This window comes from Hyla sarda, chromosome 11, assembly GCF_029499605.1.
Source record: "Hyla sarda isolate aHylSar1 chromosome 11, aHylSar1.hap1, whole genome shotgun sequence".
NCBI classification, from domain to species: Eukaryota; Metazoa; Chordata; class Amphibia; order Anura; family Hylidae; genus Hyla; species Hyla sarda.
Window position 1 is genome coordinate 71,377,257 of NC_079199.1, and position 18,680 is coordinate 71,395,936.

Consider the following 18,680-nt stretch of genomic DNA (forward strand, 5'->3'; position numbering starts at 1 on the left):
TTTTTTTTTTTTAATGGTTCCCAATGAAATGTTATTAAAAAAAGGTATCTCCATCACTTTTTTGGATCATTAAAGTCCAAAAAAGAATAAAAACCGCCTGCAAAAACGCCAAAGTTAAAACCGACATATTGTTTTTCTTGGCGTTTATTCCCTCCCATAAACTTCTATGGGAGAAAAACACCATGATTTTGACAAAAAAGAATTGCCGGTGGCTCAACATGCTGCGATTTTGGAAAACCACCAAGGAGCTGAAAAATGCCAAAAAAGAGTGAAAGAACACCGAAAGGATAAAAAAAAAACACCAAACTGAAAACGCCAAGTGGAAAAAGAATTTTGCAATTTCTCATTAATTTACAGCTAACTTCTGGCCGCAGCGTTTTTTTCGCTGAAAAAACGCCATGCGGCAGAATTGGCGTTTTTCTTTGCGTTTTAAATAAAAAGAAACAAGTAGAAACTTAGCCTCAATAAAGCTAAGTTGTAATACCACACCTATCCTGAGGATAGGTGTGGCTCTGTTTTTGAAGAATGCAGCTGTTTTGCTGATTCTGGATAACCCTTTGAATAAACATAAAAAATTTTATACAGCTCCTCTAGGCAAATATTTTTCAACTCTGGTACTTTCAATAGTTTATGATTTAAAGACATCTTTGACCCACACGATGTGGCTGCAAAATTGACAAAACTGCCTCAAAAATTTGCAATACATTTTGGATAAAAAAAATGTAATTACTAAAAAAAACTCGTCTGCCCAATATTCTGAATACTATCAATAGTCCCTGGTCCTCTCCTATATAAAAAATAGCCTCATGCCTATCCCATGTATGGTCATTTGCTGTATTTGCAACTCCCACTTCTTCTGGAAGCCTATCTTCTAGCAAAAACTTTTCTTTAACATCTGGTCATGAAAGGGGTTAGAAAAAAATAGAATTTGTCTTAATATCCTTGTTCCCTCGTTGTCGCTGGTATAATAGAGCTCTGCTTCTGGGTTTGGTGACCTGATGTCAGACACCTACTGTTTGGCTGAGCGGGCATGTGACATCATATTGCTGAACCCGGGCTGAACTATCTGAAAAGGTGGTGGTGCACGAGGAAAAAAGTAATGCAATATAATGAAGGAGGTCCCAGCACTCACCGATGCAAGCAATTGATATTTTATTGTATATCCAAGTCACAGGACGCGTTTCGGCACTTAGCCTTCCTCTGCTGAGCAGAGGAAGGCTAAGTGCCGAAACGCGTCCTGTGACTTGGATATACAATAAAATATCAATTGCTTGCATCGGTGAGTGCTGGGACCTCCTTCATTATATTGCAGTTTTTTTATTAACCCCCTCCCTGACCAAATTTGAAAGAGTGATCTTTCATTGGATTACAGGTAATTTTCTGCTGACACATTGCCTTTGAGGAATATAACCTAAAGAAAGACTATACAGTATATAGTAGGTTTAGAAGGTATGTCCACATTTTACAATTTCTATATAGTATATCGTAAACAACTATGCTTTATTTATCTTCTACTGTTCCTGAGTTTGTACAGTAAAGTTCAAGGCAATTCCACTGGTTGCTATTGGAGTCCACAAGTATGTTGTCAGGAACAAACCCAGCAATTTAGCAGAGCTCCTATATTACACCAGGACATTTAGATGTAACTCAGATTACTGTATAATGTCTGGAGTAAACACTATGCTTCCCTGGGTTGAAAAGGACCGGAGCAACTTTTCTGGTAACTTCAGCACTGAGGGCTAAATAATTATCAATGCAGCTTTAGCTAGAATCCAAGCAGTAAAGAAAGCCATGCACATAAGCTTGTTTGGTTAACAAAGCATTTGGAATGGGAAAAGGGAAAAATGCCACTGCCAGACTCCTATGGTGGTGGCTTATCTCCACTGGGCATTGGAAATACAACAGAACTGATTCCTCTTTTCCCTGACATCATCTGTTGGGGGATATCTGGGACGCCATAATACACACCAAAATCGGCATGTTCAGCTTGCACTTGTCTCATGTTTATGGCTGGTTTAAATTGGTTAAGTTTTGTCATAAAAAGCAGGGAAGGCGCAATCACGCTACTGGTAGATGCCAACAGCTTGTAAATAATAATAATTTTTTATTTATATAATAATCATTTTATTTATATAGCGCTTACAGATTCCGCAGCGCTTATGCTACTCCTTAGCCATAAAACAGGCTGATATAAATCAGATGGGAAATATATTGTACTCGTCATTTTCCTAACAGATCAAAATTCATCTGTATACATATCCTAAAATTCAGGTGTGCCTGGAGTCATGTTTGTGCCTAAAACAATTGTCAAATGCTATTTTCAGGTTGTATATGGAAGCGGGCTTTAATACTTTAAAGGGGTACTCCGGCGCTAAGTCATCTTATCCCCTATCCAAAGGATAGAGGATAAGATGCCTGATTGCGGAGGTCCTGACGCTGGGGACCCCCGTGATCTTCCACGCCGCACCCCGTTAGAATCAGCCCCCGGAGCGTGCTGGCGAGCATGCTCCGGGGGCTGATTCTAACGGGGTGCGGCGTGGAAGATCAAGGGGGTCCCCAGCGGCGGGACCCCCGCGATTTGGATAGGGGATAAGATGTCTTAGCGCCGGAGTACCCCTAACGGGATTCTAACGGGGTGCGGTGTGGAAGATCAAGGGGGTCCCCAGCGGCGGGACCCCCGCCATCCGGATAGGGGATAAGATGTCTTAGCGCCGGAGTACCCCTTTAATATTATAAATGTTATACAGATTACCAAACCTTTATAAAAATCCATTGCAATAAAGGACTGCATACTCTTTTCTTAATTCTTTACAAAGAAATATTGAATTTCAGGTGAACATCATCAAGACAAATCTTCTCTACAAAAACTGGTAAACTCGGAGCTGCTGCAGGCACATGTTGGATTGGCTTTTGGCAGAAGAGACCCAGACTTTGAGTAATAATTGACATCTAAAAATGGAAACTAAAGACTATTCACAATTTACTAAACCTATAACTATGCATTATTGCATTTTGACTCAACATCAAAGAAACAACTAATATTCTTCTGTGCAGTAATTTTTTTTTAGCCCCCCCCCCCCTCCCAAAAGAAATAAAAAAAAAAAAAATGAAAAAAAATTGGCTTAGTATGTACAGTGAATCTAATCTTCACAGCTGTTTGACACAAAGCCAGGCATGCAGGGTCCAGCTCAGTGTCCCTGACTTTTCTATTCTTCCCACAAACATTTTTTTTGCTCATTTTCCCAACAGTTCTATACTACCTGTAATGTCTTGTGTCCCGAATAGGCCGGTCACTGCTCAGCTTGTCACTCTCCAGCTGGTTGAAGGCATGCTGCCGGTAAGGATCTTCTCCAGCTTTTAGAAACTTTGAGGAGAGATACAACTTCTCATCAAAACTATTCAGCTTCCCCTTCTCTGTCTGCAAGGCTGACGTCACCTGGAACAAAACCCATTTCATGAAACGTGCTGTGACTGTATTTTAGTCTGCAAATCCCTATACAATTCTCCATTCTCAGATATTCTTGGCAGATTTAAAAGGTGAAGAAACAAGAACAGAAAGTTTGTTTAATACTGATTGTGACATTATAAGGCTAAATCCACACATAACGGATATAAATAGGTAAAATCCACAGCAACACAGCAACGTTTCCAAATCTTCTCCATATGCTGCAGATTTTTTTCAAGAAATATGAACCCCCTGCAGATTTCACCACTTTCAGGTTGGCGGGGATGAAATCTGCAGTAAATCCATAGCAAATAATGTGTTTGTAAGGCTAAGTTTCTACTTGTTTTTTTTTTTTTGGGGGGGGGGGACACCAAGAAAAACGCCAATTCTTTTCGGCCAAAAAACATTGCAGCCAGATGTTAGCTGTAGATCAATTAAAAATCGCAAACTTCTTTTTCCACTTGGCGTTTTTCAGTTTGGCGTTTTTTTAAATCCTATTGGCGTTTTTTTCACAGTTTTTTAGCTCCTTGGTGGTTTTGCAAAGTCGCAGCATGTTTAGCCAATGGCGTTTTTTTCCCTGAAATTGTGGTATTTTTGTCCAATAGAAGCCTATGGGAGTAAAAAAAAACACAGAAAAAAAAATGACATGTGGGTTTTAACTTTGGCGTTTTTGCAGGTGGTTTTTATATATATATATATATATATATATATATATATATATATATATTTTTTTTTTTTTTTTTTTTTTTTTGGACTTTCGCGATCCAAAAAAGTGATGGAGATACCTTTTTTACTAAAATTTCGTAGGGTACCATTAAAAATAATAATAAAAAAGATACAGTAGTGATGGAAAAAATTGTATCTAACGAAATGTATCTTTTTTTATAACAACATTTTTATTAATTTTTAAAACCGGGATCAATTTATGTGGGCGGGCAGGACATTAAAAATGTAGCCGACAATAATAAAAATGTAGTGTGTGTGTGTTTTCCACTTTTTTTCTTTACTTTTTTTTTTTTTTTTTAGGTAGTACTACTACTCCCAGCATGGAACACACTGTTTCATGATGGGAGTAGTAGTACCTGTACTAATTGACAGATCACCCAGGTCCGTTGCGATCCTTCTGTATAATTTTATAGATGCGGCCGCCATTCTTCTAAGGTCCCCTGCACTGCCGTATATATATACACCTATTCATATTTCCCGCAGAGAGCTGTGATTGGCCAGATGGTTCCAGCCAATCACAACTCTCTATGGGAAATATGAATAGGTGTATATATACATCAGTGCAAGGGACCATAGAAGAGCGGACGACAGCATCTATACATTATACAGGAGGATCACAGCGGGTGTCAGGAGTGACATTCGCTGTGATCTTTCCTTAACTGCAGGTACTACTGCTCCCAACATGGAGCACACTCTGCTCCATGCTGGGAGCTGTAGTACCTGCATTAATAGACAGATCGCAACAGGTGTCAAAAGTTACACTGGCTGCGATCTGTCTATTAATGCAGGCACTACAGCTCCCAGCATGGAGCAGAGTGTGCTCCATGTTGGGAGTAGTAGTACCTACAGTTAAGAACAGATCACAGTGGTTATCACTCCTGACACCCGATGCGATCGTCCTATCTATTGCAGGGATGCAGAGCGGCTCTATACAGCGCTCACATCTCTGCACTATACTCCGGCCAGTGATGAACATCACTCATTCATACTTCCAGCTGAGAGCTGTGATTGGCTGCAACCATCTGGCCAATCCCCACTCTGGGCGGGAAATAGGAGTGAAAAGATAAGTGATGTTCTATTCACATCACTGGCCGGAGTATAGTGCAGAGATGCGGAGCGCTGTATAGAGCAGCTCCGCATCCCTGCAATATTATGGACAATTGCACCGGGTGTCAGGACTGACACCCGGGGCGATATGTTTATTAGTACAGGTACTACTACTCCCATCATGGAACAGTTTGTTCCATGCTGGGAGTAGTAGTACAACCTAATAAATGTAAAAATTGAGAAAACAAAGTGAAACACACACACTTTATTAAAAATTTATAAAAATTTTGTTAAAAATATACATATTGTTAAATACATTTTTTTTCCATTACTACTGAATCCTTTTTTCTTTTATGGGTAACAAAAAAAAAAAAAAAAAAAAACACCAAAGGGGGCAAAAAAATGCAATTTCAACTCAAATGCAAAAAACACCAGCAAAAACGCAAGAAAAAAATTTGTTTTTTCTGTCGTTTTTTTTCTTGCATTTTTTGGGCCACAAAAAAACCAAGTAGAAACTTAGCCTAAGACATGAATATTTTGGAATTCTAAATAAAGGAATACTCCTTTAGGTTTGCAGTAAGGCTAAGTTTCTACTTTTTTTTTTGTGGCCCAAAACAGCACAAGAAAAAAATGCCAGAAAAAAACCCACAGCATTTTCCTGTGTTTGGCATTTTCCTGTGTTTGGCATATCTTTCTTGCGTTTTTTCTGGCTTTTTTTGCATTTGAGTGGAGATTGCATTTTTGGCCCCTTTGGCGTTTTTTTTTTGGTACCCAAAATTAGTTGGGTACCAAAAAAAAAAAAAAAATAGGATGCAATAGTGATGGAAAAAATGTATTTAACGAAATTTTTATTTTTTATAACGAAATGTTAATCGTTTTTTTTTATAAAGTGTGTGTTTCACTTTGTTTTCTCTCTTTTTACATTTTTTAGGTATTACTACTACTCCCAGCATGGAACAGACTGTTCCATGATGGCAGTAGTAGTACCTGTACTAATAGACATATCACCCCGGGTGTCAGTCCTGACACCCGATGCAATCTTCCATAATATTGCGGCTCTATACAGCACTCACATCTCTGCACTATACTCTGGCCAGTGATGTGAATAGAACATCACTCATCCCAACATCATATTTTCCGCCCAGAGTGGAGATTGGCCGGATGGTTGCAGCCAATCACAGCTCTCAGCGGGAAATATGAAGTGATGTTCTATTCATTTCACTGGCCGGAGTATAGTGCAGAGATATGAGCACTGTATAGACCTGCTCCGCATCACTGCAATAGATAGGACGATCGCATTGGATGTCAGGAGTGATACCCACTGTGATCTGTTCTTAACTGCAGGTACTACTACTCCCAACATGCAGCACACTCTGCTCCATGCTGGGAGCTGTAGTACCTGCATTAATAGACAGATCGCATCAGGTGTCAGAAGTTACACTCACTGCAATCTGTCTATTAATGCAGATACTACAGCTCCCAGCATGAAGCAGAGTGTGCTCCATGTTCGGAGCTGTAGTACCTGCAGTTAAGGAAAGATCACAGCAGATGTCACTCCTAACACCCGCTGTGATCCTCCTATACAATGTATAGATGCGGTCGGGTGGACACTCTTCTATGGTCCCCTGCACTGACATATATGTACACCTATTCATATTTCCCACAGAGTTGTGATTGGCTGGAACCATCTGGCCGGCCGCATCAATAAATTATACAGAAGGATCGCAATGGACCCTGGAGATCTATCAATTAGTACAGGAACTACTACTCCCATCATGGAACAGTATGTTCCATGCTGGGAGTAGTAGTACTACCTAAAAAAATTTAAAAAAAAGAAAGACAAAAGGTGAAACACACACACTACCTTTTTATTATTGTCGACTACATTTTTAGTGCCCTGCCCGCACACATAAATTGATCCCTGTTTTGTTATAAAAAAAAATACATTTTGTTAGATACAATTTTTTCCATCACTACTGTATCTTTTTTTTTTTTATTTTATGGTACCCTACGAAATTTTATTAAAAAAGGTATCTCCATCACTTTTTTGGATTGCTAAAGTCCAAAAAGGAATAAAAACCACATGCAAAAACGCCAAAGTTAAAACCCACATGTGTTTTTCACTCCCATAGACTTCTATTGCAGCAAAACCTCCCAACTCCACAGGGACTTAGGTCGGCGCAGAATGGATAAGGAACAATATACATAGCTAGGCGATTTATTGGGAACAACGCGTTTTGACGCCAGGACAGGCGTCTTTTTCAAGTTCACAAAATCTAATGGTCACATAGACATATTTATACATACTTAAAACACAAAACAATTCCTCCAGACACGTCGAACCGGAAGTGGTCATCAGGGTCACAGCGTGTCAGAGGAAGTACAAAGAAAGCGGACCGGAATGCATCAAAGCAGTAAATATAAAACAATATACATTAAAAATCACAAAATTATAAATATACAATACATGAAAAACCATATAATAGACAATAAGACCTAGATATATCTGTTATGTTACATTTTCAATCGTATCATTTAAACCATCAGGATGGAGGCATTTCAATTTAAATATCCAATAGGATTCCTTATTGATCAATTTACGGAAACGATCTCTCTGATCTTCAGGGATCTCATCAATAATGGTAAGCTTTAATCATTCTGGGGTATTGTTGTGTTTTTGTGCAAAATGCCAGGAAACGCTATGCCTTATTGATCAATTTTTTCTATAGACTTCTATTGGAGAAAAACGCCACAATTTCAGGGAAAAAACGCCATTGGCTCAACATGCTGCGACTTTGAAAAACCGCCAAGAAACTAAAATACAGTGAAAAAAACGCCAAAATGATTAAAAAAACACCAAACTGAAAAACGCCAAGTGGAAAAAGAATTTTGTGATTTCTCATTGATTTACAGCTAACATCTGGCCACAGCGTTTTTCGGCAGAAAAAACTCAAAGCGGCAGGATTGGCGTTTTTCTTGGCGTTTTTCCCAAAAAAATTAAACAAGTAGAAACTTAGCCTAAGATCCACAGTGAAGAATTTTTGATGCAGACCTGGCCGTACTGTGGCTTAGCTGCACATGTGCTAAAAGTTAGATTCAGAAATATTCCATTCTATTCTATTTTTCTAATCATAACTAGGAATGTATTACTTTTTATGCAAATGTTCACTAGAACAATTTTGGAATTTAAAGGAATTATCTGGATAAACGTATGTTCACACTGAGGAATTGGACAGGAATTTATTCTGCTTCAATTTATCCTTGAATGAACGTTCACACTGAGGAATTTGGTAAAAATTTGATTTTCCTGGCCGAAATTATTCCTCTTCAATTCCGCTCCAATTCATCAGTGTGAACATGTCCTAAATGTATAAACTTTATATTATTCTGGGGGTGGCATAAAAACAAACAAACAAAATAACCCCACATACTTACCTACCTTGGTCTCCTGGAACTTCTGCTGTGATGTCATCCAGTCCCCTACAGCTGCATCCCAGACAAGATAATCCAGTGATTGGCTGAACAGGCTGTCTCTAAAACAAGAGCTTGTCTCAGAAGTAGAAGGTAGATGTATCTTTGTGGGGACCTGATGATATTACAGTGAGAGCCCCAAAGGACCAGATAAGGTAAGTATGTTTTATTTTTTTATGCCATCCCCAGCAATATATAACAGTTCTTCAGTATCATTCATGAAAGTATTCCTGTTGTGTCAGCAACTATTCAGGATAAGCTGTCCTGTGTGTGTAGTTCTTAATGGCATTTTTTTAACCAGATTTTTGTTCTGCAGGTTCCATCTGTAATATTCAGTTGTCCCTTAACTGGTGGGTGGAAGCTAGCCCCTATGATGTCACACACAAACCCACACATGAAGATCCTGCGATCCCTTCTATCTCTTTATGGTAAACCCTAAGAGGCAGCAGCATTAGAGACATATAGAGCAGTACTTAGCAGTGTAAGCGGTATGTTTGTGTTCTTGTTGTAGGGTATGTTTGCTTCAGGCTCTCATCTACCTCACTGCCTCTCCATTGTATGGACAGTATAATCCCTCACTTGATTCCTCAATGGCTGTTAGCCCATCTTGTGAAAGTGCAGAAAGGAGCCTGATGAGGGAAGCATTTTTGTGATATGAAACAAGGAAGTGCCACATGTCCCACCTCAGCCAATGATTGGCTCACAGGTATATACAGGTGTATATATATGTGCAGGATAATTTCATGTAATTTCCTCAAACCTCCTTTTGACTTTTATTAATATTTTTGTTTTATAATGGAGTGTGCAGTCCTCTGATCGCTCATAAAATACACTACAATACTTCTGAAAGGCAGACATGGGAGGCTTTTTTTAAGCCTCAAATTGTTATGACAACCAATGCTTGCGCAATTGCATTACAGTGGGGATATTGCAAGACAGAGGGAGCCCTGTCTTTCTTTCTAGTCTAACCACTTTGATGCTATGGTTACTATTGACTGCAGCATCTATGTGAATGTTTGGCAGCATATTCTCTTATGCTTCATTCTTTGTTTATATATCATTGTATCTATTTGTAGTTTTGGGTCACTGGACCCTGTTACTAATTGTACAGCACTGCTGCTGCTTAATAAATAACGTCATACATGTTATAGTAATATACAGATAATTTTGGAGTGCGTTGTGCAAACACAGCACAATACTCTCTGTCCTGGCACCTTTAGCACATTATAAAGAGTCTTTTAGATCCTTCTTGGTCATGTCATATGAATTAAATTGCACAACATGAAAGAGTTATGGTTGTACTGTCATAGGCTAATTAAAACACATATCTCATTTCTCTTCTGGCCAAATAGTTTCTTAGTTATATCACAGTGGGCTGAACCATTATTCTTATAAGCAGATGTTCTTGTGGGGGCAGCTGGGATCATAGCATTGCTTAAATTAGTCCACTTTGTCAGCAGCAACATAGTGCAGATTTATGCATTAGATGAAAACCACTTCACCTGCCAAAAAGTTGACCAAACCAATAAATGCTGCCTATTAAAAAGGATGGGTTATTTGAAGATTTGGCACAGGAAATAAATCTGTGACTTACTAACAAAAATAAAGACAACATTGGAACATTGGATGTAATATGTGTTTCTTGCGCAATGTATTCCTTAGATACAGCCACGTGTACAAGTAGAATATAACCATTACATAATCCATCCAAAAGCTGCATCTTAACCCCCTAAAGATGCAGCTCATTTTTGCCTTAAAGAGTAGCTATCACTAAATTAGATTTCCCTATTCCCCCTCCCCATCTGTCCCTGACACTAACTACATCTATCCTTGTCTTTATTTTTCACCAAATCCCCATAAAATTACCTTTTTTTGCACAGCTGCAGGAGCTCAGAGTTGAGCTCTCTGGTGAGGGCAGGAAGTGGGCGGCCCCAGCAGGCGCAACGTCATCTGAAGCCTGGCCGGGGCTCGCTTCCGCCAGTCTCCTCTCTCTCCTGCAGCTCGCACGCTGCAATGAATGAGGAGAGGGAGATTCAGGGGGACGGGGATGTCAGGCCCAAGGCCTGATTATGGAAACATACCTGTGTTTTATTATTGCATCTATGTATAAACTAAGACCTGGGGGGTGAGGGGTCATTTAGACGGTGTATCCTGTGTCTTTTGTATATTGCAGTTTTTTTTTTGGGGGGGGGGGGGGGGGGTCTGGCTGTGTGTTTACATCGTCTCTGAAGTCCTGCATATAATCAACCAGATAAGAGGGCCAGGAAGAGAGATGCCCCCCTGGTGGGACCAGAGGGGAGGGGGGAATGGAGTCTCCCTCCAAAAAGGAGATATATAATATGTAACAATGCTAGAGTGAGTGGTTAAGATCTGTGCCCCAAGCTGACAAGACCATCCTAAGAACAGCTGGAGACCCTCTCTCATGGATTGTTATAATATCAATGCTGTAAGAACTTCATTTTTACTTTTCTGAACTTGATTGCTGAACTCTTATATATATTCTTATACCTGTATGTCATTTGTTTCTGTATTTTTATATAATCAGCACTGTGATACCTTTAATCAGATTAAATGTTTAATTAATCAGCTCTGGTCTTTGATCTCTAAATATATGAGCTCACCTTTCTGAAGGCAGCTCGGGTGAAACACGTTTATCTAAGGGTTAATTTGGTGACTTGCTGGGACTAGTAGTGGAAACCCAGAGGTCTGGTGGCTTTAACCCTTGCACCATCACACTCTCTCTAGCATCTTGGCTGGACCGATAGGGTGTGATCGTGACAGGGGATACTTAAATTTCACGTGCCGCGCACGCACGAGCGCTGTGCTCGCTCTCTGCCTGTATAGGTTTAAACTCCACTGTATGTAAATTGTTTGAGGATTTTCTAAGGGATGCTATTTTGGAGTATCTGGATAAAAAAAATTTTATGACTCCATATCAGCATGGCTTTATGAGTAGTGTTGCTCGCGAATATTCGCAATTCGAATTTTATTTGCGAATATCGCATATTCGCGAATTCACGAATATTCGTGAATATAGCGCTATATATTCGTAATTACGAATATTGTTTTTTGTTTTTTTGTTTTTTTTCACAGTAAAAATCACAGTGATCATCCCTCTCTGCTTCCAGCTTATGTGGTGTAAGAAGGCTCTAATACTACTGTGTGAGACTGGTGTGCGAATTTTCGCATATGCGAAAATTTGCATATGCTAATTTTCGCTTGTGCGAATTTTCGCATATGCTAATTTTCGCTTATGCTGATTTTTGTATATGCAAATTTTAGCATATGTTAATTTTCGCACACGCAAATATTCGCATATGCGAAAATAAAACGAGAATATTACGAATATGCGAATATTCGCGAATATGACGAATATTCGTCCATATATTCGCGAATATTCGCGAATTCGAATATGGCCTATGCCGCTCAACACTATTTATGAGAGATCGGTCCTGTCAAACTAACCTGATCAGTTTTTATGAGGAGGTGAGCTCCAGACTGGACCAGGGGCAATCGCTGGATGTCAAATATCTTGATTTTTCCAAAGCATTTGATACGGTGCCACATAAAAGGTTGGTGCATAAAATGGGAATGCTTGGATTGTTGCAAAATGTGTGCAAGTGGGTAAGTAACTGGCTCAGTGATAGGAAACAGAGGGTGGTTATTAATGGTACTTATTCTGATTGGGTGACTGTTACTAGTGGGGTACCACAGGGGTCAGTCTTGGGTCCTGTTCTATTTAATATATTCATTAATGACCTTGTAGAGGGATTGAATAGTAAAGTAGCAATCTTTGCAGATGATACTAAATTATTTAAAGCGGTAAAAACTATAGAGGACAGTGCACTGTTACAAATGGATCTGGATAGGTTGGAGGTTTTGGCTGGGAAGTGGCACATGAGGTTCAACACTGATAAATGTAAGGTAATGCACATGGGGAAGAAAAATCCAGGCTGGGATGATGAATTAAATGGGAGAACACTTGGGAAGACTGACATGGAAAAGGACTTGGGAGTCTTAGTTAATAGTAAATTTAGCTGTAGTGACCAGTGTAGGGCACCTGCTGCCAAGGCAAATAAAATCATGGGGTGCATCAATAGGGGCATAGATGCCCACGACAAGAAAATAATTATACCGCTGTACAAATCACTAGTCAGACCACACATGGAATTCTGTGTACAGTACTTGGCACCAGTGTACAAGAAAGATATAGTGGAGCTGGAGAGGGTTCAAAGACGGGCAACCAGAGTAATACGGGGAATGGGAGGACTACAGTACCCAGAAAGATTATCAGAATTTAGTTTAGAAAAAAGGTTTAGGGTCGACCTAATAACTATGTATAAATATATCAAGGGACCATACAGAGATCTTTCCCATGATCTATTTATACCCAGGACTGTATCTATAACAAGGGGGCATCCTCTACGTCTAGAGGAAAGAAGATTTCTACACCAGCACAGACAGGGGTTCTTTAATGTAAAAGCAGTGAGACTGTGGAATTCTCTGCCAGAGGAGGTCGTCATGGTGAACTCTGTAAAAGAATTAAAAAGGGGTCTGGACGCATTTTTGGAGAATAACATTACAGGTTATGGATTCTAGATCTATATGGACAGAAGGTTGATCCAGGGATCTATTCTGATGCCATATTTGGAGTTGGGAATGAATTTTTACCTCAAGTATTTTTTTGCATTTCTCTGGATCAACTCAGTAGGGACTCATTAGGGTTATAGGTTGAACTTGATGGACTCTGGTCTTTTTTCGACATTATGAACTATGTTACTATGTTACTAGAAGGAGCGCCATTGGGCTTTTGGAGTGAAAAGTTTGTTGGAATTGAAGTCGGGGGCCATGTGCGTTTACAAAGCCCCCATTGTGCAAGAATAACAGTAACCCCACACATGTGACACCATATTAGAAACTACTCAAGGAATGTAACAAGGGTTATAGTGAGTACTTACACCTCACATGTTTTTTGCACAGTGGGCCGTAAAAGTGAAAGAATAGAATTTTAACAATTTTAACACTGAATTGCTGGTAATAACAAAAATTTTTTTAGTTTTACAAGTAGTAAAAGAAAAAAAGCTCCACAAAATGATTCACATATACAATATGTCTACTTTATGTTTCCATCATAAAGTTGACATGTTTTTACTTTTGGAAGACATCAGAGGGCTCCAAAGTTCAGCAGCAATTTTCAAATTTTTCACAAAAATTTCAAAATCAAAAATTTTCAGGGACCAGTTCAGTTTTGAAGTGGATTTGAAGGGCCTTCTTTATTAGAAATACCCCATTAATGACCCCATTATAAAAACTGCACCCCTCAAAGTATTCAAATTGACATTAAAAAGTTTGTTAACCCTTTAGGTGTTTCACAGGAATAGCAGCAAATTGAAGGAGAAAATTCAAAATCTTCATTTTTTGTTCTTGTAGACCCAGTTTTTGAATTTTTAAAAGGGGTAAAAGGAGAGAAATCTTCCTAAAATTTGTAACTCAATTTCTCTCAAGTAAGGAAATACCTCATATGTGTATGTCAAGTGCTCTGTGGGTGTACTAGAGTGCTCAGAAGGGAAGGAGTGACAGTGGGATTTTGGAGAGTGAGTTTTTCGGAAATGGTTTTTGGGGGGCATGTCACATTTAAGAAGCCCCTATGGTGCCAGAACAGCAACCCCCCCCCACACATGGCATACTATTTTGGAAACTACACCCCTCAAGGAACGTAACAAGGGGTACAGTGAGCCTAAACACCCCACAGGTGTTTGAAGACTTTTCGTTAAAGTTGGGTGTGTAAATTATTATTTTTTTTCACTAAAATGCTAGTTTTCCCCCAAATTTAATTTTTTTTTAAGTGGTAATAGGAGAAAATGCCCCCCAAAATTTGTAACCCCATCTCTTCTGAGTATGGAAATACCCCATGTGTGGACGTCAAGTGCTCTGCTGGCGCGCTACAATGCTCAGAAGAGAAGGAGTCACATTTGGCTTTTGGAAAGCAAATTTTGCTTAAATGGTTTTTGGGGGGCATGTCACATTTAGGAAGCCCCTATGGTGTCAGAACAGCGGAAAAAAAAAACCCATGGCATACTATTTTGGAAACTACACCCATCAAGAAACGTAACAAGGGGTACAGTGAGCCCTTACACCCCACAGGTGTTTGACAAATTTCCGCAAAAGTTGGACGTGAAAATGAAAAATTAGATTTTTTCACTAAAATGCTGGTGTTACCCCAAATTTTTCATTTTCACAAGGGGTAATAGGAGAAAAAGCCTCCCAAAATTTGTAACCCCATTTCTTCTTAGTATGGAAATACCCCATATGTGGATGTAAAGTGCTCTGTGGGCAAACTACAATGCTCATAAGAGAAGGAGCGCCATTGAACTTTTGGAGAGAGAATTTGATTGGAATAGAAGTCAGGGGCCATGTGCGTTTACAAAGACCCCCCATGGTGCCAGAGCAGTGGACCCCCCCCCCCACATGTGACCCCATTTTGGAAACTACACCCCCTCACAGAATTTAATAAGGGGTGCAGTGAGCATTTACACCCCACTGGCGTTTGACAGATCTTTGGAACAGTGGTCTGTGCAAATGAAAAATTAAATTTTTCATTTTCCCGGACCACTGTTCCAAAAATCTATCAGACACCTGTGCGGAGTAAAGGCTCACTGTACCCCTTATTAAATTCTGTGAGGGGTGTAGTTTTCAAAATGGGGTCACATGTGGGGTGGGGCACTGTTTTGGCACTATGGAGGCTTTGTAAACACACATTTCGGACACATTCTCTCTCCAAAATCCACGCCTTCTCTTCTAAGCATTGTAGTGCGCCCGCAGAGCACTTTACATCCACTTTTGGGGTATGTTCTTACTCAGAAGAAATGGGGTTACAAATTTTGGGGAGCTATTTTCCTATTCTCCCTTGTGAAAATGAAAAGTTTAGGGTAACACCAGCATTTTAGTGAAAAATGTTTTTTTTCATTTTCACATCCAACTTTAACGAAAATTTGTCAAACACTTGTGGGGTGTTAAGGCTCACTATACCCCTTGTTACATTCCATGAGCGGTGTAGTTTCCAAAATGGTCACATGTGGGTATTTATTGTTTTGCATTTATGTCAGAACCACTGTAAAATCAGCCACCCCTGTGCAAATCACCAATTTAGACCTCAAATGTACATTGCGCTCTCACTCCTGAGCCGCCTTGTGTGCCCACAGATCACTTTACACTCAAATATGGGGTATTTCCAGAAATTGCATTACAAATTTTGGGGATCTTTTTTTTTCCTTTTACCGGTATGGGGCAACACCAGCATGTTAGTGTAAAAAATTTAATTTTTTTACACTAACATGCTGGTTTAGACTTTACCTTTTCATAATGGGTAAAAGGAGAAAAAGCCCCCCAAAATTTGTTACGCAATTTCTCCCGAGTATGGAAATACCCCATATGTGGCCCTAAACTATTTCCTTGAAATACGACAGGGCTCCAAAGCGAGAAAGCATCAAGCGCATTTGAGGCCTATTTTTGGGATTTGCATCTGCCACCAAAATACCCTACGGCAGTGTTTCCCAAACAGGGTGTCTCCAGCTGTTGCAAAACTCCCAGCATGCCTTAACAGTCAGTGGCTGACAAGTTCTCCGGTACGGGGCACCAGTGAACTTGGCAGGGAGGCTTGACTAGTATGAGCGCCAGGGGGACTCATACTAGCATGGGGCACAGGGTCAGGAGCAGAGGAGGTTTGCAGTCCCGCATGGCGGCATCTACACCGCCTTGGTGGCTCATCATCAGAACCAGATGATGAGGAGGACGAGGAAATAAGGAAGATGTGGTCTTCCTCGTCCTTTGTGGCGCTTTTAGTGTCAGAGGCAAGTATGGCATATGCCTCCTCCGCTGAAAATGCCATGTGGACCATTTCCCCACTCTAATGGGGATGGGGGTGTGTGTGGGAAAAACTTTATTTGTGTATGTGCTGTGTCTGGTGTGGTGCGAGACTACCTCCCTAACCTAACTAACTAAACCCGCCCTAACAGAAAAAATATAAACTAAAAAGGGAAAAAAAACTTAAAAAAAAAAGCCCTGCACCAAAAAAAAAGCATTTACCTAATCAGTGGTGGGCGCACTGATTAGAGCTTGGTGGCAGCAGGGGGTGCAGAAGTCAGAGGCTGGTGGCACATACACAGACCCCCACACAAGATACACGAAAAATAAAATAATAAAACGCTGAACCCTGAAAAAATGCACCCGTCTGAACCCCCCCCCCCCAAAAAAAAAAACGCTGATCAGTGATAAATCACTGACAGTGGTGAAGCAGGCCGCACACAGAGGTACGGTCCGTCCACACAGCACAGACCTGCTACTGGTGGCATGGGCCACCTATAGGTGCAACAAAAAAAAGCCTCCATTAGGCTAGGACTCCACTGAGATTTTTGCCCTGCGATTTTTGTGGCATAAAAACGCCAGAAAAAAACACCAGAAAAACTGCCAGTTTTTCCCTGCATTTTGGCGTTTTTTCTGGCGTTTTTTTTTAGACGTTTTTACCTTTGTGTGGAATTTGCCTTTTTTGGCCCCTTTTGCATTTTTTTTTTTACAAAATAGTTGGGTACCAAAAAAAAAAAAAAAAAAAAAAAGGATGCAGTAGGGATGTAAAAATGTATTTAACTAAATGTTTCTTTTTTTTATAACAAAGTTTTAATACTTTTTTTGTAGTACTACTACTCCCAGCATGGAACACACTGTTCCATGCTGGGAGTAGTAGTACCTGTACTATAGACATATCGCCCCGGGTTTCAGTCTGACACCCGATGCAATCGTCCATTATATGGCAGAGAAGCGGAGCGGCTCTATACAGCGCTCGCACCTCTGCTCTGTACTCTGAGTGATGTTCTATTCATATTTTCCACCCAGAGCAGCCAATCACAGCTCTGAGGAAAATATCAATGAATGAGTGGCCGGCCCGGAGTATAGTGCAGAGCAGGGATGCGAGCGCTGTATACAGTCGCTCCATCTCTGCTATAGACAGGACGATCACAGCAGGTGTCAGTAGTGACATCCACTGTGATGTCTGCAGGTACTACTACTCCCAACATGGAGCACACTCTGCTCCATGCTGGGAGCTGTAGTACCTGCATTATTAGACAGATCACAGCGAGTGTAACTTCTGACACCTGCTATGATCCTCCGGTATAATGTATGGATGCAGTGGCCGGCGCTCTCCTATGGTCCCCTGCACGCCGTATATATACACATTCCGATTTCTCACAGAGAGCTGTGATTGGCTGGAACCATCTGGCCAATCACAGCTCTCTGCGGGAAATATGAATATGTGTATATATACGGCAGGGCAGTGGATCATAGAAGAGCGGCCGCCGCATCTATATATTATACAGAAGGATCGCAACAGGTGATCTGTCAATTAGTACAGGTACTACTACTCCCATCATGGAACAGTGTGTTTCATGCTGGGAGTAGTACTACCTAAAAAATGCAAAAAGTGAAAAACACACACACACTACATTTTTATTATTGTCGGCTACATTTTTAGTGCTTCACCCGCTCACATAAATTGATCCCTGTTTAAAAATTAATAAACATTTTGTAATAAAAAAAGATACATTTCGTTAGATACAATTTTTTCCATCACTACTGTATCTTTTTTATTATTTTTTTTTTATGGTACCCTACGAAATTTTAATAAAAAGGTATCTCCATAATTTTTTTGGATCGCTCAAGTCCAAAAAAGAATAAAAACCGCCTGCGAAAACGCAAAATTTAAAACCAACATGACATTTTTCTTGGCGTTTTTACTCTCCCATAGATTTCTATGGGAGGAAAACGCCACATTTTTAGGGCAAAAAACGCCAAACTAGGTTTTGTCAGGCGTTTTGAAAATCCAGCCTCTGAGCCTGAAATTGCTGAAAAACGCCAAAAGGATAAAAAAAACGCCAAACTGAAAAACACCAAGTGAATCTGGCATTTTGCAGTTTACTATTGACTTGCTTAACCCCTA

At 40.1% G+C, this 18,680-nt stretch overlaps 1 protein-coding gene across 1 annotated transcript in view; it reads right to left on the reverse strand.

The window, feature by feature from the left end:
- The window catches only part of GALNT16 (polypeptide N-acetylgalactosaminyltransferase 16), a 250,697-nt gene that overhangs the window by 135,002 nt on the left and 97,015 nt on the right, over window positions 1–18,680 (reverse strand). The window contains exon 2 of the mRNA XM_056547334.1: window positions 3,261–3,436. Within this exon, the coding sequence (XP_056403309.1) occupies window positions 3,261–3,436 (176 nt within the window). The remainder of the gene's footprint in view (window positions 1–3,260; window positions 3,437–18,680) is intronic.